The sequence below is a fragment of the Musca vetustissima genome, unplaced genomic scaffold (genome assembly GCF_032173495.1).
Source record: "Musca vetustissima isolate MV318-11 ecotype Yass unplaced genomic scaffold, APGP_CSIRO_Mvet_v1 utg14306, whole genome shotgun sequence".
Classification (NCBI taxonomy): domain Eukaryota; kingdom Metazoa; phylum Arthropoda; class Insecta; order Diptera; family Muscidae; genus Musca; species Musca vetustissima.
Genome location: NW_026879768.1, coordinates 128,278 through 153,635, shown reverse-complemented (window position 1 = coordinate 153,635; position 25,358 = coordinate 128,278). Strand labels below are relative to the sequence as shown.

At 32.7% G+C, this 25,358-nt stretch overlaps 4 protein-coding genes across 4 annotated transcripts; 3 read left to right on the top strand and 1 right to left on the bottom strand.

Annotated features, from left to right (window-relative positions):
• Positions 1 to 12,683: 12,683 nt before the first annotated feature.
• LOC133324903 (protein YIPF5 homolog) lies at positions 12,684 to 14,413 on the top strand. Its single transcript, XM_061533726.1, has 5 exons — positions 12,684 to 12,808; positions 12,879 to 13,128; positions 13,527 to 13,637; positions 13,711 to 13,895; positions 14,246 to 14,413. The coding sequence occupies exons 1-5, from the start codon at positions 12,723 to 12,725 to the stop codon at positions 14,406 to 14,408; spliced, it is 795 nt and encodes a 264-aa protein (XP_061389710.1). The 5' UTR covers positions 12,684 to 12,722; the 3' UTR covers positions 14,409 to 14,413.
• A 948-nt stretch (positions 14,414 to 15,361) lies between these two features.
• LOC133324918 (INO80 complex subunit C) lies at positions 15,362 to 15,941 on the bottom strand. Its single transcript, XM_061533742.1, has 2 exons — positions 15,635 to 15,941; positions 15,362 to 15,574 (listed from the first exon to the last, which is right to left on the bottom strand). The coding sequence occupies exons 1-2, from the start codon at positions 15,939 to 15,941 to the stop codon at positions 15,375 to 15,377; spliced, it is 507 nt and encodes a 168-aa protein (XP_061389726.1). The 3' UTR covers positions 15,362 to 15,374.
• Positions 15,942 to 16,286: 345 nt separating this feature from the next.
• Positions 16,287 to 17,064, top strand: LOC133324906 (rhythmically expressed gene 2 protein-like). Its single transcript, XM_061533730.1, has one exon. The coding sequence runs from the start codon at positions 16,287 to 16,289 to the stop codon at positions 17,046 to 17,048; it is 762 nt and encodes a 253-aa protein (XP_061389714.1). The 3' UTR covers positions 17,049 to 17,064.
• A 5,349-nt stretch (positions 17,065 to 22,413) lies between these two features.
• LOC133324902 (large ribosomal subunit protein eL30-like) lies at positions 22,414 to 23,525 on the top strand. The gene is made up of 4 exons (XM_061533725.1): positions 22,414 to 22,453; positions 22,549 to 22,618; positions 22,693 to 22,838; positions 23,333 to 23,525. The coding sequence occupies exons 2-4, from the start codon at positions 22,598 to 22,600 to the stop codon at positions 23,499 to 23,501; spliced, it is 336 nt and encodes a 111-aa protein (XP_061389709.1). The 5' UTR covers positions 22,414 to 22,453; positions 22,549 to 22,597; the 3' UTR covers positions 23,502 to 23,525.
• Positions 23,526 to 25,358: the final 1,833 nt, after the last annotated feature.

Genomic DNA, 25,358 nt, shown 5'->3' with positions numbered 1-25,358 from the left:
TGATGACGAGGAGGTGGTGGTCTTCATACTTTCGACATTCATTTTGTTTTCCTACATTCACATTTATTTTCTGTGGCTTGTCCGCTCCATACAACCGTACCGTACAATCTTTAAAATTAAACTGATTACCAACGGCTGGCAAATGGAATGATTTGAGCTGGTGGCAAAGACAACCGAATGAATCTCTCTACCTAAACATCTCTCAACTCCATTGAAAGGAAATCCAGGCTTTAAGTGCACAGTAGGGTGTGGAGATTTTGGTTTACTCTCTTTCACTAAACAGTGTGGATATGTTTTTTGGGTTCTTAACATTCTCAGAAGGGTATTTGGGTTTGCAGGTATATTCTATCCCAAAACTCGCACACACTCACACAGCGACACTTGTGTTTGTATACAATATTAACAGCGATAAACAATGTTTGTCCACCGCCACCATAAACAGGTATGGAAGTACGTAGAGATTTGATTTGATCGCTTCAGTGTTCAGAACGAATGAAGAACACACAACAATAATGGGACAAAACAATTGTAGGTGTTTGTATGTTTGCCTAGCTTATGTAGCTGGATGGCTTGCTGGCTGGTTGTCTGACTGTTTGGCTCCATGTCGAGTTACCGGTTTCATGCTACTTTTCACTCTCTCGCCCTCCTCTCGACGTGATGTATACAAATAAAAACCGTTGGATCTAATCTTCGACGTGATCAAGTCAGCACGCCTACCACGGTATGGTATTGTTATCGCCGTTTATACCTTTGTATAGGAAAGAGAAATGGAAAATCTTTAATTGGTTTGTATTGTTTTGAAATTTTAATTTTCCATTTTTCCGATAAACCGTAGAAAAGAAACGGACTTGACCTTACTTTTGTGGCCTTACAAGTTAGTTGTGCACGGCGAACAAAAACCCTCTGAAAATAGGAACAATTTCTGCAAAACGTGTTACGTGAGAAAACTGATAAAATGTAGGATTTAGAATTTAGTTTCCTCTTACATTAGTGTCACTTGATATTGTGTTGTATATTGTTTGGTTGGCATATCCTTGATAATCCTAGCACAATTGAAGGCCAAATAGGCATATGACATAAGAGACAAAAACCATCTTAGAAAAGATTTGTAGAGATAGTGGCTTTGAAGGTTAGATGGATTTTTTATTTTGGTCCTAAAAAAGATTATGGGATTTTACTTGGCGGATAGGTATGTGAAATACGTTTGTGGAACTCAAATCGGAAATGGTCTTTCATTTTGTAATACATTATTATTCCCTACACTATATAAATATGTATATGATGTTATTACCAGGACTGTGGAGCCCCAGAATCCCAAAAAATATAATATATGTATGAACCACAGAACAATGACATGAGGATAGAATTCGGTTGGAAATAAACATTACTAAGGATTAATAATGGGGAATGGTTCTTCTGACGATTATAAATTGTAATCAAAGTACAGGCCGGAAATTCTGTAAGTGCGGTTATGGGATCATAATTATGACCTGGAAATGACGCAATTTTATGAGGTGATGTAGATCAGGCTAAAGAATATGCAAACGGGCCAACATTTTTGCGTGCAAATTACAAAATTTTGCAATCTATATCCAAGAAGAGTGGTTGATATTTAAATTGATACGAATTATATTGATTTATGTACTCGTATGTGGGAGTTATACTTAAATAATATGGATCTACATATTCTGGTATTGTCAAATAAATATAAAGAATATAAGGTGCATTAAAACCTTCAAAGATCTCGTCGATTATTATGAAATTGGAAGTTCTGAATCTTTAATCTTTAAAATTCATGAAATTCTTTCATGAGACCAAACCCTTTGACACTATAATAAATTTAATTACAGTTGGGTATTATCATGGAGCAATAACACATTGTACGACAACTTGAGATGAATAACAAAAAGCAAGAATTGAGAAAGAATTTTAATCAAATTATATGGTCGGCGCTCTTCGAATATTCGGTATGTCATTCATTGAACTTTACTGACGAAATGACCTCACCGATCTTGGAATTAAAGACCTACAGTCATCCTTAACTCTCCCACAAAACCTGCTATCCATCTACACAACTAATTTTATTGGTCATTCAACTATTCGTAACCTGTGGACGAGCATTAAGCTTTGCTCCCAAAATACCGAAAGGACAGGTCCTTCATTAGTTGTGTAAAATTACGGAAATATTGCATATGTATTGGTTTTACTACTAGGAGGTTTTGGTTTGGCCCTCATATAATGATAGCCTCCAATATTCCGTATTTTAGAGCTAAGTACATTTTCCAAACGAAGCATTACAAAGTGAAGTAATTTCTCATACCGGGACGTTGAAGGATAAACTATTTATTCATACAAAGGTCACCGCCATTTTCGGCATTTTCAAGGTCCTAGCTCAATTTGTTAAAAAGAGTGTAATAGTACGTTAATATAGTACCTAATTTTGTTAATCCAGTGGGTTTAAATTGTCAATTCCATCGTATATATGTCAAATAAATCCTTATAAAGTTAAAAACTCAAATGTAATAGTACGTTTATATTTAACCGGATTACGTTAACGCAGTGGGTTTCAATTGTCAATTCCTTTGCATATATGTCAAATAAAGTAGGTTAACCCGGTAAAAAGTTCCAATGTATATGCCGTTTATATAATTTGGTACTTTTTTCAGAGCATAAGCAAGCTCAGAATTTTCAATAACATAGTTCCCGTGTCAATATTCCGATGATTTAAGGTATTTTGACGTTAGGCCCAATATAGCATAATCCATGGCACTTGACTTGATTAACTGTCAAAGTCCTTAATTTGTACTTGAATTCGATGTGCAATATTAGGTGTGTTTGGTTACTTTTCCAGTAACATTTACTCAGTAAGAATTTGCAGAGAGTAAAATATGAATTTTTCGTTCTCAAGAGAGAAAATTGCAAAAAGTAAACGAACAGCATTCAGTAAAAAGGTTGTATCGACACAGCTGATTAAAACAACAAACAATTTGGCGCATACAAAAAAGCAGCATTTTTATTAGAAAAATGATAAACAAGCGGAAAATGTATGTTGATTATAAATACTTTCATTTTCTTCACCCATTTTAATGTTTAATGATACAAATCAATACAAAATTCACAAAACAATAAATTTGCTTGAGAACAATTTTGTTGTTTGTTTACAAAATAGCTGATTAAATATCAGCTGATGATGCAAGAAAATTCTTACTGAGTAAATTTTCCTTGTAAGAATTTGCAAATACTCAGTAACACAACTGTCAAATCTGCTCTCTCAATTCACTCTCTTTTACTGGATATTTGGGTAAACGAACAACATTTTGTAATAATTTGTACAAATTCGTACAAATTAAAATTATTGTGTAAATTAACGAACCTATTGAACCTACAGATGGTCGCGACAAAAACCAAAGTTTTTATTTTGATCTACTATCAGAATACTGGTCCATAGACATGTGAATTATTGATTTAAACATTTTTAATATCTCAAACCATACAAGCTTACTATATCATTAAGGGGGAAACACATAATAGGACTTCATGATTGGCATGTTAAGTTGGCTTATTTTATTGTAAAAGAATAATGGAGAACCGTGTCGAAAATCAAGTTTGACTCTGATATTCCTTTATAAATCGACCTTTCAAACAAAGCCAACTTAACATGCCAGGCCTGAATTCTCGTATGTGTTTCTCCCTTTATTATTCTTAAATCGTATATGTCCGAATAAATTACAATATACGTTACACGATTTTTCTTTTTTTAGAAAACTTTTTTCCCCTGCAAACCTTTATTTCAAATTGAAATGGTCACAAAAAACAATTCTGCAGCATCACCTCATGACATCAGGAGAATGCAGCAGCCAAAACACACAACATGGTCCAACTATGTTTCCATACAATAGGCCATTGCTTTTAATTTATGACTTTGTTTTTGTTGGGCTCTGTTCGCCGTTCGTGTGCTGTTGCTTTTGCTTGTTAAAGGTGACTCCTCATTCACAACGTCTAGTAACGGACGCTTCCCTTGTCCCAACTTAGCTAACTAACTATACAACAAATATAAAGATTAACGACTTGATGGCAGGCCGCAGGTACCCAATTCACACACACACATAAGCACACATGCAGTGAGCATTGGTTGTGCGGGTTTGCACCAGAAACTTTGGGAATTGTTATCATCCATCCATCCATGCCAGAGTTGATGTGGAAAATTTGTGTTAAGTACTTGTGGTGATTTTGAAACACGAGAGAGTGCAAGCGAGTGAGTGCCCTTGGTGCTGTTGCTTGTCAGTTTTTCTAATCACAAAAACTAGGTATCGTATTGCATGTATGTAATTGTACACAACACTTTCTGTATGTACAAACAGAGCATGTACTGTGTACACATGTAGCACTGTGGCCAATGGTCTGTCGTTCGGTGGTCACAAATATTTCTCCCGTTCTCCCAAAAAAATAATTGTAAAAGTTATACTTGTTCCAATTTTCAAGTGGCTTTTCTTTGAAAATCAATTGAAATGTTGTCGTGTTGAACTCAACTGACATTTCCACAATTACTGTCCCCCAAGATCACGTACACATGTGGGTATGTTTGTTGCCGTACAGTTAGAAACACACACACAGACAGTATGTATCGGCAATGAAATGCTGCAGAGTGACAATGCACTTATAAATTGTAACGTGATATTATTAGAAATGTTCATGTCTGGTCGTGTCATTATTTTATGATTGTTTCACACTCTCCCTTCGATGACAGAGTAGCATCGTTGTTAGCTTGTTGAAATTTTGAATAATGGTTACATATGGTCATATAGTAATTCCGGAAAAATAAATGTACCTATTTTTCTCGGTATTCTCGTTATGGTCGTCGTTGAGGAAATGCTAACCCATTAAATACCAATATAATCCTTAAAACTATTTCCTAAACCATGGAGTGCATGGCACACTTTACATCCTCATTTAACAGGAATTTTGACAATAAAGGAAAAATACAGTTCTAATATGCAGTCACAATTTCGTTTACATTCTCCTACAAAATAAGGAGAAGTATATAAATATTAAATTTTGTCATTCCGTTTGCAAAAACTGGAAGTATTCTCCAGAGATCCCAAAAAGTGTAAACATATATTTGTGAACAGAATAAATTTATATACCGTCTTAAAATAGAAAAATTTTGCACTGACATAGCTATTACTCCTCGGATACTTGGTATTGCATATGGGGTGCATTGGTCCAGGTTTTGGTATTAGTACCGTGTTACGGTACTGGCCAATTCTGGTAGAAAATATTTTTTTAATTATTTAATAACACTCAACCAATGCCCTAATGGACAATCTTTCCTGATAAGATATGCATTAAAAAGGAATTTAAGAAAAAAATATTAGCTGTGTTGACACAATCTTTTTACTGAATGTTGTTTCTTTTACTTTGGTAAAAGAACAACATTTTGTAATAATTGGTACAAATTATTGAGTAAACGAACTAACATATAGATATACACAAACCGAAGACTTTTAAGGAATGTTTTTTGAAAGTCTCAAGCAAGGCTTTGATGTTCTTAAGGTCTCAAACAAGGCGTGGACATTTAAAAAATATTTTTAAGGTCTCAAACAAGGCGTGGACTTTTTAAAGAATATTTTTTGGGGTCTATTATAAGGCCTGGACTTTTTAAAGAATATTTTTTGGGGTCTATTATAAGGCCTGGACTTTTTAAAGAATATTTTTAAGTTTTCTAACAAGTCCTGGACTTTTTAAAGAATATTTTTAAGGTTTTAAATAAGGCGTGGACTTTTTAAAGAATATTATTAAGGTGTCAAACAAGGCGTGGCCCTTTTAAAGAATATTATTAAGATGACCAAAAAGGCTTGGACTTTTTAAAGAATATTATTAAGGTGTCAAACAAGGCATGGATTTTTTAATGAATATTATTAAGAAATAAAGAATATTTTTTAGGTTTTAAATAAGGCGTGGACTTTTTAAAGAATAATATTAAGGTGTCAAACGAGGCGTGGACTTTTTAAAGAATATTTTTAAGGTCTCAAACAAGGCGTGGATTTTTTTAAGAATATTATTAAGGTCTCAAACAAGGCGGTATGTAAGGGTAAGCTTTTAATTTAACCTTATAAAGTCATTTCTGAACTTTATTGTAATTGTTACAGCTTAATGGATTATCAATTTCTGTGGAAACATTGATATTTTCATTAAATTGCATACTTACAACAATTATATATAACAACAGGCCCATAAAATCGATTATCTTTTGGAATTCCCAGCAAATAATAACTACATACACACTTAAATGATTGTTTGATCATCATGTTTACTGATTTTATGATGCATATTATTTTCAATTCTTGTCAGATCATAAATCACTAATTTACAATACTGAAACAGACACACATACATATCCACATATGATTCTCATACTATTATTCTCAATATTCTCAATATACTTTAATTTTCAAAGTCATTGTTGACATTCATTAACTGACCACATAAAATGAGCTGTATGTATGTTTTCAATGAGTTTACACAAAATTTCTCTATCCCTTTAAAACACTCCCATACACACATTTCAAGGATAAGCAGGTAGAAATTCGTATTCTAGCTAACCTTCGATATCAATACTTAATCACTGGCAGGTAATGTTGTAAGGTTGTTGCTAGTCATAAATTATGATAGTTTCAAGAAATATATTCAATGCATTTAATTGTTGGAAAGATATGAAAACGGTTTTCATTTGTACTATCTTAAAAATAATAAAAATGTGTGCACATGTGTGTGTGTGCGCTACATGCCGTTCCGTGTATGAAATTAAATCCTTTGCCTTTTTGTTTATTTTAACCAAAAAAGTGCACAAATATTATTTCCTGGAAAATGTTCAAATACAAATTTGTTGTCGTCTTCTTGTTTCTAACACGGCAATCCATTGTTTATTTGGGTTGTGCATTTCACGTCTCCTTGTTTGTCTTAATGACTTCCTATCTCACGTGTGACTTGTGCTAAAAATATCTACAGTGGCTCAAGAACAAATTTTCAGAAGAAAGGATTATCGTTTACAAAATAAAAAGGAGTTATAGATGGATTTACGGATGAAATTTCTTGGCATCGAGAAGTTTAGATGGTGTCGGTAGTAGTCTTTTAAATAAAATGCTAACTACAATTCGATTTAAAGGTAGAATATGAAGACACTTGCTTTAGTGATCAGGGGGGTTACTCTGTATTGCGATGCGTAAGAAAAATTGTATCGCATCGCGTAATTGGTACTCTCTAATTCGTTTTCGTATCTCCTTTCGCATCTACTTTACGCAAATGTGGCATCACCGCAATCTGTAATACGAAAACGCATCTCAAACTCGTTCGTTAAACGCAAATATCTTGCGTTAACAAAATAGCAAACGCAAATGAAGCGAAACATGTAAATAAGTACAATTAAAGTTTTTATTTACATCTAAATTGATAATTATTTTGGGTGAAAGCCAAAAAAAGTTACAGTTGACGACTCAGCACCGTCAGTTCCAAACTTTAGTAGATTTTATGGTGCAACACAGCGATTTGGCAAGGGGCCAGTTGTAGAGTTCAAATGCGAAACGACATGCCAAAAAATTGTAGAGAAAACAGGATGATGACCTTAATTCAGATGGACCTCCTGTAAGAGATGTCGCTGGTTGGAAAAAAGTAATGTTTTATATTTTATATATAAAATGTGAAACTATGTGTGCATATTTACAGGTTGGTGTTGATAACCACCTTGTCCAAGCAATTTCAAAGCAGCGGCCACTTTTATTGGAGTTGGAATTGCTGTGGATCCATTTGGAACGACGAGGTCATTTTTAATAGCGTTTATTAAAAACATAAACGCATCTTTATTGAGACGAACATTTTGTACAAATTTATAAAAATTAAATATTTGAAAACGTTTGTCACATTATTCGTACTTCTATTTTCATACCCGTGTTCACTTAGGTAGAGTATATTTGATCGATCTCTTAAAATTCTTTTTTTAGTTAGTTCATAATTTTTGTTTTTAAAAAAACACTCGTACCACATAAAAATATGTTTTTATTAACAATTTTTTGACGTTTCCTTTTGTCATTCTTCGTTATTGTTTACTTTGTGGTGCTAGTGTTGCCCTATTTTCGATTTATTTTGCGAATGCGTTTGCGTGAGCGATACAGAGTACCAAATTGCACTCTTAACGCATTTAGCTTTCGCATCGCACTGGCTTTCGCAACGCAATACAGAGTAACCCCCTTGGTCCCTCACATACTATTGGAATATCAATGGAGTGGACTACTGGAAACAATTGAGCATCTTCTATGTAAATGTCGAAAAAAGGTATTGATTATTTGGTAGATATGAGCTTGATACTCTCCCCGGAATAGACTCCATAAAATAAATACTTTGATAGAAATAAGTAAAAAAGTGTCAGTGTTGTCGACATATATATATATATATATATATATGTATATATACCCACAGCCTATGGTATGCGGAGGTCTACGAAATTATACACATGTTTTATTATGGGTTTAATTAGTGTACCGATATAAAATTAATTTTCATAAAAATTTTTACTATTTTATTTGGAAGGCACGATGGATCCCAATATATATATATACCCACAGCCTATGGTTTGCGGAGGTCTACGAAATTATACACATGTTTTATTATGGGTTTAATTAGTGTACCGATATAAAATTAATTTTCATAAAAATTTTTACTATTTTATTTGGAAGGCACGATGGATCCCAACTTCGAACTTTATTTTTTTGTATCAGGGTCGTACCTAATTTAATGCGCTCCGTACAAAAATACTCACCTTCTCACCTTTATAGGGTTTGTAAGACGTCCGTATTACCCAAATACGCCAATTTAAAACGGCGAAAGTGAATGAAAACATTTTCTTAATTGATCGAAAAATGTTTATTTTCATAGAAACACAAATTTTTCAATGACTGAAAATATGCATTGTCAATGTTGAAAATTTTCAACTTTATATTTTTATAACGTTACCTAAAATCCAACGAGGCGTACAAAAATATTCAACTTCCCCACTATAGCAAAATGTTTAGTACGACCGTATTACCCAAATACGTCGAATCGATATCTCGTACAAAACTAAAAAAAATCGCCAAACAATATTAAAAAACAATATATAACATTAAAATGTATTCAAATATTTAACATTCTTATTGAAATGTTCATTTTTTATTTTTGTTTCGTTTCTATTTTCAACAAAAGAAAAAAACAAAACTATGTTCTGTTATAGTTGAATTTGTTCAATTTTTAAAATTCGAACGTTGACGTATTTCGGTAACTTTCATATAAATACATGTGTTTTACTTTTGAGATGAATAACGTCGAACGCCCTAGTTGAATTTTAGGTAGTGCTCTTATACGCAATGCGTACTTGGGTATCTTTCATTGAAATACATGTATTAAACTTTTGAGGTGAATAAATTCGTACGCATACGCATGAATTTAGGTACGACCCTCAAATGGAATATTCCATATGTTTGTTATTGATTAAAAAATTCAAAATGTTAAACCTTTGGGTGGGAGGTACTAGAAGGAGTGGACCGATGCGATCAGCCTTCGGTGGACCGATGGGATCCGCCTTCCGACACACTAATCTGCTGCTCCAGCGGTGCTTTAAAAATCCTGAGTTAAAATAACTTGTGTAACTCTTTGGATCTGTCATCTCAACGACGACTAATAAGTCCGACCATACTTCCTGGATTCTATAGCGCCTTAACATAAGGCGACCAGATTTTGGAAATTGGAATAGATGACATCACGAAAAAAATTAATTAGGGTCGTACCTAATTTATTAAAATAAAGTTTTTAACACGTTCGTCTGGAAGTAATTACTTTGTTATGGACGAAACAAACATTTTATGGTAATCCCTACTGGATTTTGGGAAGAAATCATAACCTTACATTCATTTTTCGCGTTTTTAGTTTTGTGTTAAAAAATGTCAAATAAACACAAACACTTGTTTCGTATATTTATTTTATTTTTGGCAGAAGAGCTTGCTTTTTTGTTATTCACCTCAATTGAAAACGGCGAAAATGGATGAAAACATTTTTTTTCATTGATCGAAAAATATTTACTTTTATAGAAACACACTCTGAAGTTCTATTTTCAGAAAACAAAAAAATCAAAATACGCATTGTAAATGTTGACAATTTTCAACTTTATATTTTGATACGCAATGCGTAGTCCCAATTTAGATTAGGCGAGTTTACTTGCCGCAAGTCTTTGTTTGCAGGAGAGAGGGGCAAAGGGGAATAGAAATGGAAAAAATTGCTCGTACCGACAATTTTCTGGCAATTCGATTTGTGTATTTTTACTATTTTCTTCGTTTTTACTATTTTCTTCGATATCATAAAGGAAAATTCGTTATCCTAGTAAAAAATTGTAGATTCTTGCAGTACGGGAACAGGCCAATATTTGCAACCGAATTGCCTTGTATAGACGCATGAAGTAAGTTCAAAAGAGAACGATAAGAATTGCCGCATGTAAACTCGCCTAATATAAATCAGGACGTATTTGGGTAACATTCATTGAAATACATAGTTCCGTTCCAGAACCTAAAAGAATCTACTCATTTTACATGTTTTGCTACTTTTTACTCGAAAACCGTTCCTCAACCCACAAAACTGGTAAAACATTGAATCAAATTTAAGATAGCACAAAACAAAATGGCTTTGAATTTAGTTACGACCCTTACAATTCGTGATTTCGACTAACAACCTGTCTCAAAATCTAAATGTATCCAATATAACAACCTTGCAGTCATAAAGTTGACAATGAGAAGATAATTTTTCTATAAATTTGACAGAAAATATTGAATGCTTAAATTTACTCAATGTTTATTAACCCTTTGAGCCCCGATTTTTTCCGTAATCATAGAACACAGATTTAATGCTAACAGATTTAATGCATCTATCCTAGATAGGATATGGACAAAATTTGAGATCTCTACATCCTTGCATTCGGGAGATACAGTACATTCTTTCTGAAAAATAAAAGCCCAATATCAAGAAAACCACATGGAAAATCGACGAAAAAATCATTTTAAATTATTCTCTATATTAATTTTTACAAGAATCAAAAATAATTGTGATGGCAGAATTCGTACATTTCGAATGCGAAGCGATTTAAATAATTTGGACTGTATACACAAATTAGTACTGTACACATTTTGCCCCCTTCTCTACATTGAAAAGCTCATAACTTTACCAAAAATTTGAATTTTTTGAGTTTTCTTTTGATGTGTCCATAATCAGGTCTTAACGTATGAAATCCAAAGAATATATATCTACAAGCTACATATGAAATATAAGCTCTAAAACAGTTTGTTTCCTGTGGGCAACATTGGGCCACAAAGGGTTAATAAGTTTACATTTAACCGGATTTCGTTAACCCAGTGGGTTTAAATTGTCAATTCCTTTGCATATATGTCAGATAAAGTAGGTTAACCCGGTAAAAAGTTATAATGTATATGCCCTTGGCAAAATTATACAAGGTAGTCTCATGCAGTCATATGTTCCCAATTTTTTCATAAATTTGCCTTTGACAGTATTCAGTTTTCAAAATATAAATGGAAAAAAACATTCCATCGAAATGTACGCATATCAGTGTTTATTGGCAAATAATGTATATTTATAAATATTTTAATGTTTTCTGCTTCTAAAACTTATAAATATTACCATGGTTAAATCTTGAGAACAATGTTCAGCATTAAAAAATATGTTTTGTTTAATTTATTGAAAATATGTCAATCAACATACATACAATTTTATGGAATTCATTTTTCATATTATTTAAAATTGATAGATGAGTTCCAAATTAAAAAGGGTTGTCATCCCAAATTTCTCAAATGAGATTACCTTCTGGAATTATGCCATGGTATATTCAGTTTAAGGCATGAATTCGGCACCCTGCAGATCTTATTGATATTGATCGAGGTTTAAAAATATATATGACTAAAGATGACAGGTTATAGAAATTATAGATGACAGATACAGTACATACATTTCATAGATGACAGCCAGTTAAAATAGATGATTGTCCTACGAATGGTAACCATACTTAACCATACTTACTTGCCCAAAATATACTGGAATGAGTTCCGATGTTACAACGTTGATCCCTATGCACTTTTATCGTTTATACTCGCTTTTTGATTTGACTTAAAGTGTCAGATCTCTAATTCTGGAATCAGTAGAGTTCGTACGACGAAGCTCATCACGCTTTTTTACGAATTCCGCTACCTCTGCTGCTATATAGCGAGGGAGTTGCCTTGAAATTCATTTATCCTACCTAAACATCTCTGAACTCTTGTGAATTAACTTTCTCATGGTTAAGAAAAGTATGACGTTCAGAGGTTATGAAGTCGGGTCTGTTAATGGATTGTAGGTTCTGGAACAAAGCAATACGTATTATGGATTACTATTTAAATTTATTAATTGTTTATATGTCCTTGTCTAAATATCGTTGAATGAATTTCAAAGTGCGAACTCCCCATATAAAATAAAAGTTACGTCAATAATATGCCGCCGCTAAACATAACTGCACAAACTTTGTCATCTGCCTGTCATCAAATTGCCCTGGAAATCTTGTTTGCTTTCGTGGATTTTAGATTGAAAACGAGAAAAATAAATAAGAATTGTTTCAATTTGCTGGCCTTAGTTTAAGTCGATATCACACAAATAATCTCAATATGGCTAATTTTGGTGGACCCAATGACTTTTACACCGGTGGAGATAATTCCTATAATTTTGATATGCCGGAGTTCGAACAAGAATTGTAAGTTTGTGGGCGATGTTCTCACGGAAAAAATGAAGATACGATTATAATGTTGTTTTCTTTATTACAGAAATTTTCAGAATTTTGAAAATACTCCAACAAACGTGCCACCCAATTATGATATGAATTACCCAAACACCAACAACAGTGGCATGAGTTCATTTTATGACCCCACTGCCTATGCTCCAAATCCATATGATCAAAATGATAAAGGCGGCTATAAGGCTGGTGGTGTCGGTGGCAATACCGGAAATGAATTTGAAGATGAACCACCATTATTGGAAGAGTTGGGTATTAATCCTAATCATATTTTCCAAAAGGTAATCTATTTGGATTGAATTGAAAGAGAAAAACGTACAGGGGAAATGTTGAGTCATTCCCTATAACTAAATACAAGTCTGTACCAATGCTTGCATTCCAAATTACTGATATTATACTGTGGAATTGAAACAGATCTAGAGAAAAATGTTTGTATTCGGTATTAAACTATTAATCCTTAAGAGAGGCTCTGGAACACATAATGTAATTCTTAAAATTGGAAAAATTATCCATTTGTTGGAAAGAAAATGGTCTTCAATAATTTTCCTCTAGCTGTATAATTCTATAATGGTAGACCCTGTGGAGTTAGTTATAAATAACTTTTACAAGTTGACAATTTAAAAATTATTCATATATTTATATATATTGCACATTTAAGTCATAAATTTTTAATTAACAGACCTTGGCTGTTTTGAATCCTATGCGTGGAGCCGATCAACAAATACTCCAAGACACCGATATGGCTGGTCCATTGGTCTTCTGTTTGGCATTAGGTGGATTTTTACTTTTGGTAAATATTAACATTGCGTCTATTTGTTTGTTACATGAATAATAATCACAACTTAAATGTATTCTTTTTTCAGAGCGGCAAGGTGACATTCTCTTATATTTATGGTATTGGAGTTATGGGTAGCATTGCATTCTATTGTTTACTCAGCCTTATGGCATCACAAGCAAATGTTACATTTGGTGCTGTTGTCTCGGTTTTGGGTTATTGTTTATTACCCATGGTGGTGTTATCTGGGGTTAATGTTTTGATAACAATACAGTAAGTAAATGATATTAAAATGAATTAAAAAATGTAATTAAAGTAATTCAAATAGCTGTTCACTACAAATATTAGTGAGAAATTCAATTTTATTTTAGACTAAATTTTTATTTTTTCTGTTATTATTATTTGTATTATTATTATTTTTTTAATGAAATTTGAATCAATTGCTTATTCAGCTGGAATTGCACAAAATTAAAATGAATGAACACATTTGATTCAGTTATATTACTAGAGAAACTGACTGTTAATAATTATGTAGTCTTATTTTTACTTTTGACAATATTATTATTATGCATTTATTAACAAATCTAATAAAAAATTAATATTTGTTCATCTTTTTCTTCCAGGGGAACACTCGGATTAATTGTTGCTGGTGTATGCATATTTTGGTGTTCTTTGTCAGCATCCAAGCTGTTTGTAACGGCATATTCAATGGATCACCAACAGGTTTTGATTGCCTATCCATGTGCCCTACTGTATGGAGTCTTTGCTTTAATTACAATTTTCTAAATCAACTAAATATGTTATTTGTAATTTTTTGTTTCATAAATATAGTTTAATACTTTTATCATTTAATACGAAATAAAAGAAAAATCGAATTACTTATTATTTTTGTTAACTTTATTGGGTAATCCTGTAAATATAAAGAAGATGTAAAAACTAAGAGATAGAGCGGGTATGTTAATATTTTTTACGTAAATCAGGTAAAGAATTTGTCTCAGAAATATTTTTCAAATTTATAAAAATGGACAAATTTTTTGATGAGAAATTCTGAAGCATTGACCCAGATACTTGATAAAATGGTTTACTGATAACAGGATCACCAAGGATCAATTGCGTATATTTGCAATCGTTAAATTATGTTTATGCTTTTTTCATTATAATTTAAGTTTATGCTAGGTATAAGAGGAATTTAAATAAATTTTGTATTGTGTAACTATCAATGGCGTTTTGGCTTTGATGCAAAAACCTGAAATAAATTAAAAATTATAATCAACAGGACACATATAACGGATTAGAGTTTAAAAAAATGTGGACAAATCGGTTCATATTATTTGAGTAACGAACAAATGATATTTTTGTAAGGAGAAATTTATTGTTCCAGAACTAATGTCCTAACTAAAGTGGCTTCCAGCGCTTTTTTCACCTACTTGGTTTGGAAAATATAATTAGGTTCTCGAATGTGACTATAAGTGATATCGATTGAAAATATTTGGATCCCCGACTGACACTCATAAAATCTTAAAATGTATTTAGCAAAGATCGATGTAGTTTTTATCTTTGAAATTTCTAAATGGAATGTCAGTACTCTTTCGCTATCTTAACATATTCTTCAGGATGATGATATTCGTAATACGGAACGACATCCTACAGACATTTCAAAACTTATGGCTTATTTATTATATGGTACATGTTAATAAAAATGCATTTAATGTTCATAAAATCTATACTTTATTTCAGTCATAAATCATATTTCTAACCTACAATATTAGTTGCACCTCTCAGTGCTAAATATCCTTGTATAATATCGGAAGGTAGTGTTCTTATGATGCGAAATTCTTCGGCATTGTGATAATGTAGTTTTGTCTGTGGATCTGTATATGGTGCTTCCAATCCGGAAATATCAGAATATTTTTTGGCCGGTTTTAACGACGGAGGTGCATTAAGAGAATTATCTGCAATGATACAAACGATTTTTTAGTATTCCAACATAATATATACATTTTAAGACTTACACAAAACTACATCTTCCGGCCATGGTAATGCTCTCTCTTGGGTAACTATTTGTTTTAGGGATTTCCAAACAAACTTCTTACCACCAGTTTCAATGTAACTATATTTGGGATTTTTACATGTGATTTTCGGTCGTTGTTTTACTGTTGGAGCTGTGATTGGTGAGGGTGCATCTGATGCGGTGGTGTTGGTATTATTCACATCGTTTGTTTTATTGTCCTTATCGTCAGATGGCTCATCATCCTTTGTTGGTGGTACAGTTCCATTGCTAGACTTGGATTTTTTACAAGGAATCTCTTCTGCATCCATTGGTCAGTGGTGGATGGATGATAGCAGCAGTAGTATTGACGGAGTGGTAAATTTGTGTACTCTATTTGTATGGTCTTTCTTAAAAGATGTTTACTTTAATAATAGCATCTGAATATTTAATTAACAAGCACACCTATTGTGTTGGTAAACAAAAAGTCAATTGCGGTACTACACCCCATCAGCTGTTCGTATACAAACCACACACATGAGTAAACTATGTAAAAACGGCCACAGTTACGTTGTCCACAAAAACAAAAGTAAACAAAACACCACAAACACAAACTAATTGAGTCAATTGACCATCAAACATATGAAGAAGAAACGGATTTCATAATACGGCAAATAATGTCCAATACACGACTAATAAACAATTTAAAACGCTTCCGGTTGGTGACATTTGATATAACCGATACATTGGTACGTTTTAGTAAACCACCTGCAATACAATATGCCAAAACCGCTGCCCAACTTGGAGTCACTGACATCGATCAAAGTACATTGGAGGCATGTTTCAAAAAGGAATTCAAAGCAATGAAGAAACAACATCCCAACTGGGGTTACCACACACCGAACTTTACCTGGCAGGAATGGTGGACATCGCTTGTAAAAAATATTTTCCTTTGTGTAAAACCCGACATTGATCCTAAGAAACTACAAGAGGTAGCGGAAACTTTAGTACGTATCTATCGTACCAAGGAATGTTATTGCCACATGGATGGTGGAGTTGAATTAGTTGATAAGGTACGAAATAGTGGCAAGAAAATTGGTGTGATATCAAACTTTGATCCCAGTCTCAGGCAAGTTCTGGAAGAAGTAAAATTAGCTGATAAATTTGATTTTATACTCACGTCATATGATGTGGGTTTTGAAAAACCTCACAAAGAGATTTATGACGCCTGCTTAAAAAAGTGCAATGTACAGTCAAATGAAGCACTACATATAGGAAATATGTATGCTATGGATTATGAAGGGGCCCGTAATGCTGGCTGGAGCAGCATTCTTATTACATCCAACGAAGAAGATCTCGAAAAAACTCAACCAACTCATGGTTATCGAAATATTAAAGATTTACTAAAGGCTTTAGACAATGAAGGTATTAAATGGTAGTTTAATAAGATAACTCTTTCGGTGTGTTTGCATAAATATCTATGTGTATATGGACTGTAAGTATTTGTTGTTTGGCACATTCATTTATGGAAATTCAAATGGACGGGGAACAATTCTATTATGGTAATAATAAATATTTGCAATGTAGGCTAAAATATTCACTACGACCGCAAGTTGTTTCTTGCATTTTTAAATAATTTAATGAGAATTTTTTTATCCATTAATATATTACTTTTTATTCTATATTTTATGCTTTAAAGAGAACCATTATTATTAAGCAGTTTCTGAACAAACAAGAACAGATGATACTTCTTCAAGAAATATAGTCAAGTATATTCGTATGCCCTCCACCATGATATGGACATTCAAAACACCTAAAAACGACCGGAACTTTTATATGGGGACTATATCAAGAACCAAATGTACGTATGTACAAATTTTTACTACGATCGAAAAATAAAAACTAACTGACTGTTATAGTACGAAAGTGTACTAATCGATTAAAGGGAGTACCGTTACAAGGAACCTATGCCGATGGAACAAGCCACATTGATTGAAATTGTAATCAGTTGGTAGCAGTGCCCTACTTTGTAATAATTATACCATCCAGAAAATAAAAACGGATTAAATAGGACTTACTGAGTAAATTTTACTGGAAAAGTATAGAAGGATGACATAGAAAACAATTTATTATTGAGTGGTAGTTCACCGCTTTGCTTATTTTTGTCCTAATTTAGATTAGGCGTGTTTACTTGCGGCAAGTTTTTGTTTGTAGGAGAGAGGGGCAAGGGGAATAGAAATGGAAAACCAGTAAGGAAAGAAGTAAAGTCGAACTGGGCCGACTATATGATACCCTTCACCCCTTTGGATATATTCTACATATGTATCCTAAGCTATGCCAAAATTCCTGCAAATGAAAAGATTTCCAGGGACTTTGGTGCACCATTTACCTAAACTCGGGCGAAACTATATATAGGAGCTATATCTAAATCTGAACCGATTTTCACGAAACTTTGCACACATCATTCTAGACTTAGTTCAGTACGCTTTGCCGAAATTCGTGCAAATGAAAAGATTTCCAGGGACTTTGGTACACCATTTACCTAAAATTGGGGGAAACTATATATGGGAGCTATATCTAAATCAACCAATTTTCATGAAACTTAGCACACATTATTATAGACGCAATTCAGTACGCTATGCCAAATTTCGTGCAAATCGAAAGATATATTCTTTTTTTTTTTCTTGAGGAGATGCGAACACGTGTCGAGCTATGTTTTGATGGTGTACCAATTTTATTGAATAACATGTTCTGTTTTAATATGTCGTCGAGAAGTACGCAAATTTTCATACCCAGGATATACAACTCCACATTTGAAAAATCCTTTTTAATACGTGTAGCTAGATTGTGGAATTATTTACCGGTTGAACTTAGAATTTTCTCGCACTCGAATAATGCTTTTCGTTTAAAGCTGTTGAGCTATTATGAACCTGAGCATTAATGGAGGTATTTGTAGAATTTTCTGACACATTAAATATTTTTTGTTTGGATGGCTTGTTTGCTACGTATTTCATTTGCGTGTAATGGAATTTATTACCTTTCTTTTGTATACATTGTTTGCTCTTCTGGTCAATCTTTGCAAATTTTTCATTCGTGTGATAGTTAAGGCTGGGGAGCCAATTATATAAGTAAGCATTTTTTTGATATTTATGTATTATTATTAGTTATTAGGACATTATGTCATTGTTAATACTATTTTTGGCCTTGGAGGCTTATGTATTATTGAATGGAATAAATAAATAAATAAAAATAAATAAATAAATATAGGACCTTTGGTGCACCAATTACCTTAAATCGGATGAAAATATATATGGGAGCTATATCTAAATCAGAACCGATTTTCACGAAACTTTGCACACATATATATATATATATATACATATATATATCCCAGTATCAATTCAGTACGCTATGACAAATTTCGTGCAAATCCATTTACATGAAATCGGAGGAAACTATATATGGAACCTATATATAAATCTGGACCGATTTTCACGAAATTCAGCACAAATCATTCCAGCATCAATTCTGTACGCTTTGCCAAATTCCGTGCAAATCGAAAGATGTATGTGGACTTTGGTGCACTATTTACATGAAATCGAAACCAATTTTCATGAAACTTAACACACATTATTATAGACTCAATTCAGTACGCTATGCCAAATTTCGTGCAAATCGAAAGATATATAGGATCTTTGGTGCACCAATTACCTTAAATCGGATGAAAATATATATGGGAGCTATAACTAAATATGAACCGATTTTCACGAAACCATTCTAGGCTTTATTCAATACGCTATGCCAAAATTTGTCCAAATCAAAAGATTTCAAGGGACTTTAATGGACTATTTACCTAAAATCGGACGTAACTATATATGACAGCAATATCTAAATCTGAACCGATTTTCACGATACTTTGCACACAACATTCTAGACTTAATTCAGTACGCTATGCCAAAATTCGTGCAAATCAAAAGATTTCCAGGGACTTTAGTGGACTATTTACCTAAAATCGGACGTAACTATATATGGGAGCTATATCTAAATCTGAACCAATTTTCACAAAACTTTGCACACATCATTCTAGACTTAATTGAGTACGCTATGCCAAATTTCGTGCAAATCGAAAGATATATAGGGGCTTTGGTACACCGTTTACCTTAAATCGGACGAAAATATATATGGGAGCTATATCTAAATCTGAGCCGATTTTTCCCAATTTCAATAGTGTTCGTCCTTGGGCCGAATAAGTGACCTGTGCCAAATTTCATCCAATTTGGATTATAAATGCGACCTGTACTTTGTTTACAATTTAACATGGACAGACAGACGGACGGACGGACATGCATAAATCGACTCAGAAAGTGATTCTTTTATTTGACACGCACACAAAATATATATTTTGTTTTGACAGAAACAAACCTAAATGAAGAAATATTATATATGATAGACCCAAATGGGTATGCCATTATTATTTAAACACGTAGCGATTATCTAACAATAAATTTATAATGGGTTTAGTAAGCTTTCTTTGTATTGATACATGGTATAATAATAGAAGGTAACAGCAAGTGTTGTACAAAAAACGATACAACAACCACATGGAAATTTGTTGTTGTAAGTTCTACTAGTGTCAACTCATTTGACAGAAAAATGTAAACAAACAAACAAATTATCATCAAATTATTTTTATTTTGAAAATTAAATATTTTCGAATCCTCAAAATAAAAATTGAAAAACATGAATGAAAATCTTTCAAATTTATATTTCTATCGCGTCCACATCTTTCCTTTAATTGTGCCATTGCCACATATATGTATAACACATATGAAAATGCTGGGAATAGCGAGTTATTCCTTGAAGAAAGATTTGCTTCCTGAAACTTGCCCAGCAGGCAGATTGAGTAAATTGAATACGGGAGCACATTTAATAAAGAACAATTTCAAATTGTATGCGTTCCCAATTTTCCTGTTGGGTGATTTTTAAAAACATAATTTGTCAAATTCATATTTTTTTTTTTTTTTTTTCTTTAATCGTACTTTCCCACGCCTCACTTTCCCACCCCTGCCGACCGAGGGGGCGACCTCCCCTTTCGTAGGGATCGCGTACGCATCATAATCCGCATTATGATGGAATATGAGAAGGGATAGAAAACCAGCTACAGAAATCTACTTCAACAGCCAGTTTGTTATTAAGTTGTATTATTCATTTAAAAATATGATTATATTAGATTTTATTAGGTCTATATTCATGCAAAAGTCTACGTTAGAATACACAGAATTGAAATCAATACACATTTTACTAAGTGGATCTCCCATAGAATAATTTGTGCGATGAAAATCTACGTATAATGGTTGATAATATCTACTTGATCGAAAAGGAACATTTATTCTAATGGATGAAATTAGGAAGTCTGAGGGTATATTACCGCTTAGTATTTTAATTACTATCATAGTGTTCAACATAATACGTCTACTTTTTAATGTTGGCAATCGAATTAATTTTAACCTGCTAGTGTAAGAAGGCAACACAAAGTCACTATTCCAATGTAAACCTCTCAGCGCAAAAATTAGAAATTGTTTCTGCACTGATTCAATTTTATCGGAATAAATTGTATATTGGGGATCCCATACAACAGAACCATATTCTAATATGGGTCGCACAAGAGATGTAAAAAGTTGTTTTGTAATGTAGGGATCAGAGAATTCTTTAGCCCATCGTTTTATAAATCCTAAGACACCGTGGGCTTTGTTTACCATAGAAATAACATGATTATTAAAATTTAATTTTGGATCCATTAAAAATACCAAGATCAACAAATGAATCAACAGTTGATAAAACAGTACCATTAATATTGTATTGCCTTATTAAAGTAGAAGATCTGGAAAAACACATATGCTTACATTTGTTTAGGTTTAAATCCATACAGTTTAATTCGCACCATTGAAAAAGGTTATTTAAATCATTTTGAAGTAAATCAGCTTGCTTCATGGAGTTATGGGTGATAAACAACTTGACACCGTCAGCATACATTAGCAATTTGGAGTGGATTATTGCATTTGGTAAATCATTTATAAATAGAAGAAAGAGGAGTGGACCTAAATGACTTCCTTGGGGAACGCCGGAAGGAACATTAATGGATTTGGAGAGACAATCATCAAACAAAACTACCTGTGATCTATTTCTCAAATAAGATGATATCCATTTAACTAAATTTATACTGAAACCAATTTGATTTAATTTATATATTAAAAGTTCATGGTTAACCCTGTCAAAAGCTTTACTGAAGTCAGTGTAAATCGTGTCGGTTTGATTACGCTGAATAAAACCTTTTATGATTTTGGAATTGCACTTAATTTAGCAATTCCTCTATAATTCGAGACATTAGTTAAGCTACCAGATTTGTGTAAAGGAACTATATAGGATTTCTTCCAGAAGGTCGGAAAATGACTATATTTCAGGGAATAATTAATATTGGCACTAGTATTACGTTGGAATCAAATCAGCTGGGATTTGCTGTTACCTTTTATAATTATACCATGGTATTGATAATAAATTAAATATGTTTTAATTTAAATCTTTATAAATATCTAAGCAAATTAAAAGAAAATACAATTAAAATTACTCGTTTTTTAATACATTTTATGTAAACCTAGCATTTTAGCGCATAAATACGAAGCGTATATACGCCATACAAGTCGTACAACGTACGTTGCGCTCCTGATTAAACAAAACCGAATGAACTGTCAAGTGAATATCAAGTCTGGGTATGGAAATGTCAAAATTTTATACTTCCGCTGCCGAGACCACTATTTCTTTCTTTTCCCAGTATCCGTCGTTGGAGGTGGGTGCTTTTTCCAACACAGAATATTCATAAATAAATTTATTTTTTTTTGTTTTATAAGTTCGAAATAATGAAATCATTCTTTATCTTTTTAGAACTGTCATTGATTTTAAATCAATTCAAAACAAATAAAAGCTAATCAACATGGTTGCCGTCAAGAAGACTGTAAGTTATTTTTACACGTGTTTTTCCTATTTGGTTCAGCACTAACCTGTATTTTTTCCTCTTTATGATTACAGAAAAAGGCTTTGGATTCCATCAACTCCAAATTGGCTTTGGTGATGAAATCTGGCAAATACTGCTTGGGTTACAAACAAACCTTGAAGACTTTGCGTCAAGGCAAAGCCAAATTGGTGCTCATTGCCACCAACACTCCTGCCTTGAGGTGAGAATGAATCGGTGTATAATGGACGATGTTTTAATTAAAACTTGGAACAAAATCAAATCACTTACCTAAGTGCAATTGTGCTGCGGGAACCATATGGAGTCTTGCGAGACTGAGAAGTATGATTCCTCAATAAGCAAATGCATTTGAATATTGTTGTTGCTGCGGCACTCTCTTAATGCATGTGCAGATTTATGATCAAAAATACTACTCGCAAAAAATGGATATGAGAATCTTCCATGTGTGCGTGTGTGTAACAAGACTTCATCGGGTTCCTGCTGCATGTATTGTATACAAGTAAGTTTTTTGTAGTAAGAGGTTCAAACCAAGACTGAAAAATCGTTTTTTTATGATGAATGTATTATGCAGACAATGTTATGTTGAAACATATTTTACTAGAGACTCTTTCTGATGAAAACAGAAAAGTTTTTTCTTTGCAAAAAAAACTGGCTTTGTTTTGAAACTAATGAATATTATTTGTTTCTATTTTATAGAAAATCTGAAATTGAATACTACGCCATGTTGGCCAAGACTGAAGTTCAACACTACAGTGGTACCAATATTGATTTGGGTACCGCCTGCGGTAAATACTTCCGTGTGTGCACCATGTCCATCACCGATCCTGGAGATTCCGATATTATCCGTACTGTCGGTGAAAACTAATTTGTAGACTAATATTTTATTAAATATTATTTTCTTAAAATAAAAATCTACAAAATTATTTTGTAAAATTTATGAGTTTTTTTATTGGTATAAATCGAAACTTACAAGTATAGCTTAAGGCCCAATCACTGATCTTTTTACTATATGTAGTCCTTAAGGCCCTGATTACAACGTTATAAATTATTTCTTGCGAAAATCCATATTTTCGGAGATATGGACCATTAAATTGGTTTTCAGATTAGGGGATTTTGTCACCAATATTACCAGATCGCTTCTAAAAGTAGTTCTTGTTGGCCGGGGATACTTACAAGTATAGCTTAAGGCCCAATCACTGATCTTTTTACTATATGTAGTCCTTAAGGCCCTGATTACAACGTTATAAATTATTTCTTGCGAAAATCCATATTTTCGGAGATATGGACCATTAAATTTGCGCTTGTATTTTTTCATGACTTAAAATGTACAAAGACAATATGAGTATTTTATTAAATCGTAATTTTGTTGTCAAAGAAATCCATACTAGCTGGGTACTAAATAGGATTACAACCGCTTTAGGAACAAGTTGAGTTTAGGGGCTCGTTTCAGATTACTAAACATATTACCTTAGCGATTTTTAAAAATCATGAGAAAACCCTTATCTGAACGATATTAAGGAGGCCAATATCTCCGGAATAACGGATTTCCGAAAGAAAACGGTATACCGTCATAATCAGGGGCAAAGTAAGAACATATTTCTAAGGCGATATTTGCTGTCGAGTTATTTTACAACTCGCGAAGTCGAGATAATTATTAGGCTTATATGGATAGGATGATTAAAGTCCTAAAAACTGTAAATTTCTACGTCCATTATAAAATTGAGAATAGGCAGCTATAAAACCAATAACTGTACAATTAACCCTTTGTAACTTTTTTTGAATAAAAATGCTGTAAAATTTTCTATAATGGAGATATTTGGATCAAATTTTGAGGGATCATTTTGAGGTATTTTCATACATAATTATAAATATTTTCCATATATATAATTTTTACAATTTTTTACGAGTCCCCCTGGCCCCATGTTGTCTAGGGACACAAAAAATTGCAGAGGGATTCGGGAACATCTAATTTAACTAAAAGCTATAACGAATTTAATATATATAAAAATATATTATTTTAATGTATATAATGTTGAGTTCCTAAATCTAGATCAGATCCGTATAGACTAATTTAAAACAAAACCCGCACGATAGTCCAACTTTTTTAATGAATTACAGCGCTATCTTTGGATGGGCACAAATGTACCACAATTATTGATCTTTTGGTTATTGACCGCAGGGTTAATAGGAGCAGGATATGGAGGATCGTGTTTGCCATGTTATCTAATATTTATCTTGTATAACTTTCAAATTTAATTATAGATACATCGGTGGTTTCGTTTGCAATTATGGGTTATTTTAGTACATAATTGCTGATAAAGCTTCTCAAATCTTGAATTTGATGTTTAACTTCCACTTGCCAATTAGATGGAAAAATGTTTTAATTTATTTTTGTAATACATTCATTTATCAAAAATAAAAGAATCCAAAATGCAAAAAAAAAACGATATTTAAAAATATAATTTCATAAAACTACCAAATTATTTTAATTTTTAATTACCGGAATTATAAAAAATTTCCGGCATTTTGTGGTAAACTAGCTCCGAAGTCTACTACGGGATACTTGATAGTTTATAGTAAAGTCAAAGTAGGTGAACGTAAGTTGTGTTTATTTTTGACCTACATTCTGATGTTTAGCATTATTTGCTTGCATTTTACAATAAAATACCCACCCCATCAATGTAATACTAATCATGCGCATTTGTCATCTTTGCTCAACCTA

What these genes read in the sequence shown, in the direction of transcription:
- LOC133324903 (XM_061533726.1), top strand. Translation starts at nt 12,723, where the DNA reads ATGGCTAATTTTGGTGGACCCAATGACTTTTACACCGGTGGAGATAAT. An exon ending in CCGGAGTTCGAACAAGAATT is followed by an intron (nt 12,809 to 12,878) that starts GTAAGTTTGTGG and finishes TCTTTATTACAG; the next exon opens with AAATTTTCAGAATTTTGAAA. An exon ending in CTAATCATATTTTCCAAAAG is followed by an intron (nt 13,129 to 13,526) that starts GTAATCTATTTG and finishes TTTAATTAACAG; the next exon opens with ACCTTGGCTGTTTTGAATCC.
- LOC133324918 (XM_061533742.1), bottom strand. Translation starts at nt 15,941, where the DNA reads ATGGATGCAGAAGAGATTCCTTGTAAAAAATCCAAGTCTAGCAATGGA. An exon ending in GCCGGAAGATGTAGTTTTGT is followed by an intron (nt 15,575 to 15,634) that starts GTAAGTCTTAAA and finishes GTATCATTGCAG; the next exon opens with ATAATTCTCTTAATGCACCT.
- LOC133324906 (XM_061533730.1), top strand. Translation starts at nt 16,287, where the DNA reads ATGTCCAATACACGACTAATAAACAATTTAAAACGCTTCCGGTTGGTG.
- LOC133324902 (XM_061533725.1), top strand. Translation starts at nt 22,598, where the DNA reads ATGGTTGCCGTCAAGAAGACT. An exon ending in TGGTTGCCGTCAAGAAGACT is followed by an intron (nt 22,619 to 22,692) that starts GTAAGTTATTTT and finishes TTATGATTACAG; the next exon opens with AAAAAGGCTTTGGATTCCAT. An exon ending in ACCAACACTCCTGCCTTGAG is followed by an intron (nt 22,839 to 23,332) that starts GTGAGAATGAAT and finishes TCTATTTTATAG; the next exon opens with AAAATCTGAAATTGAATACT.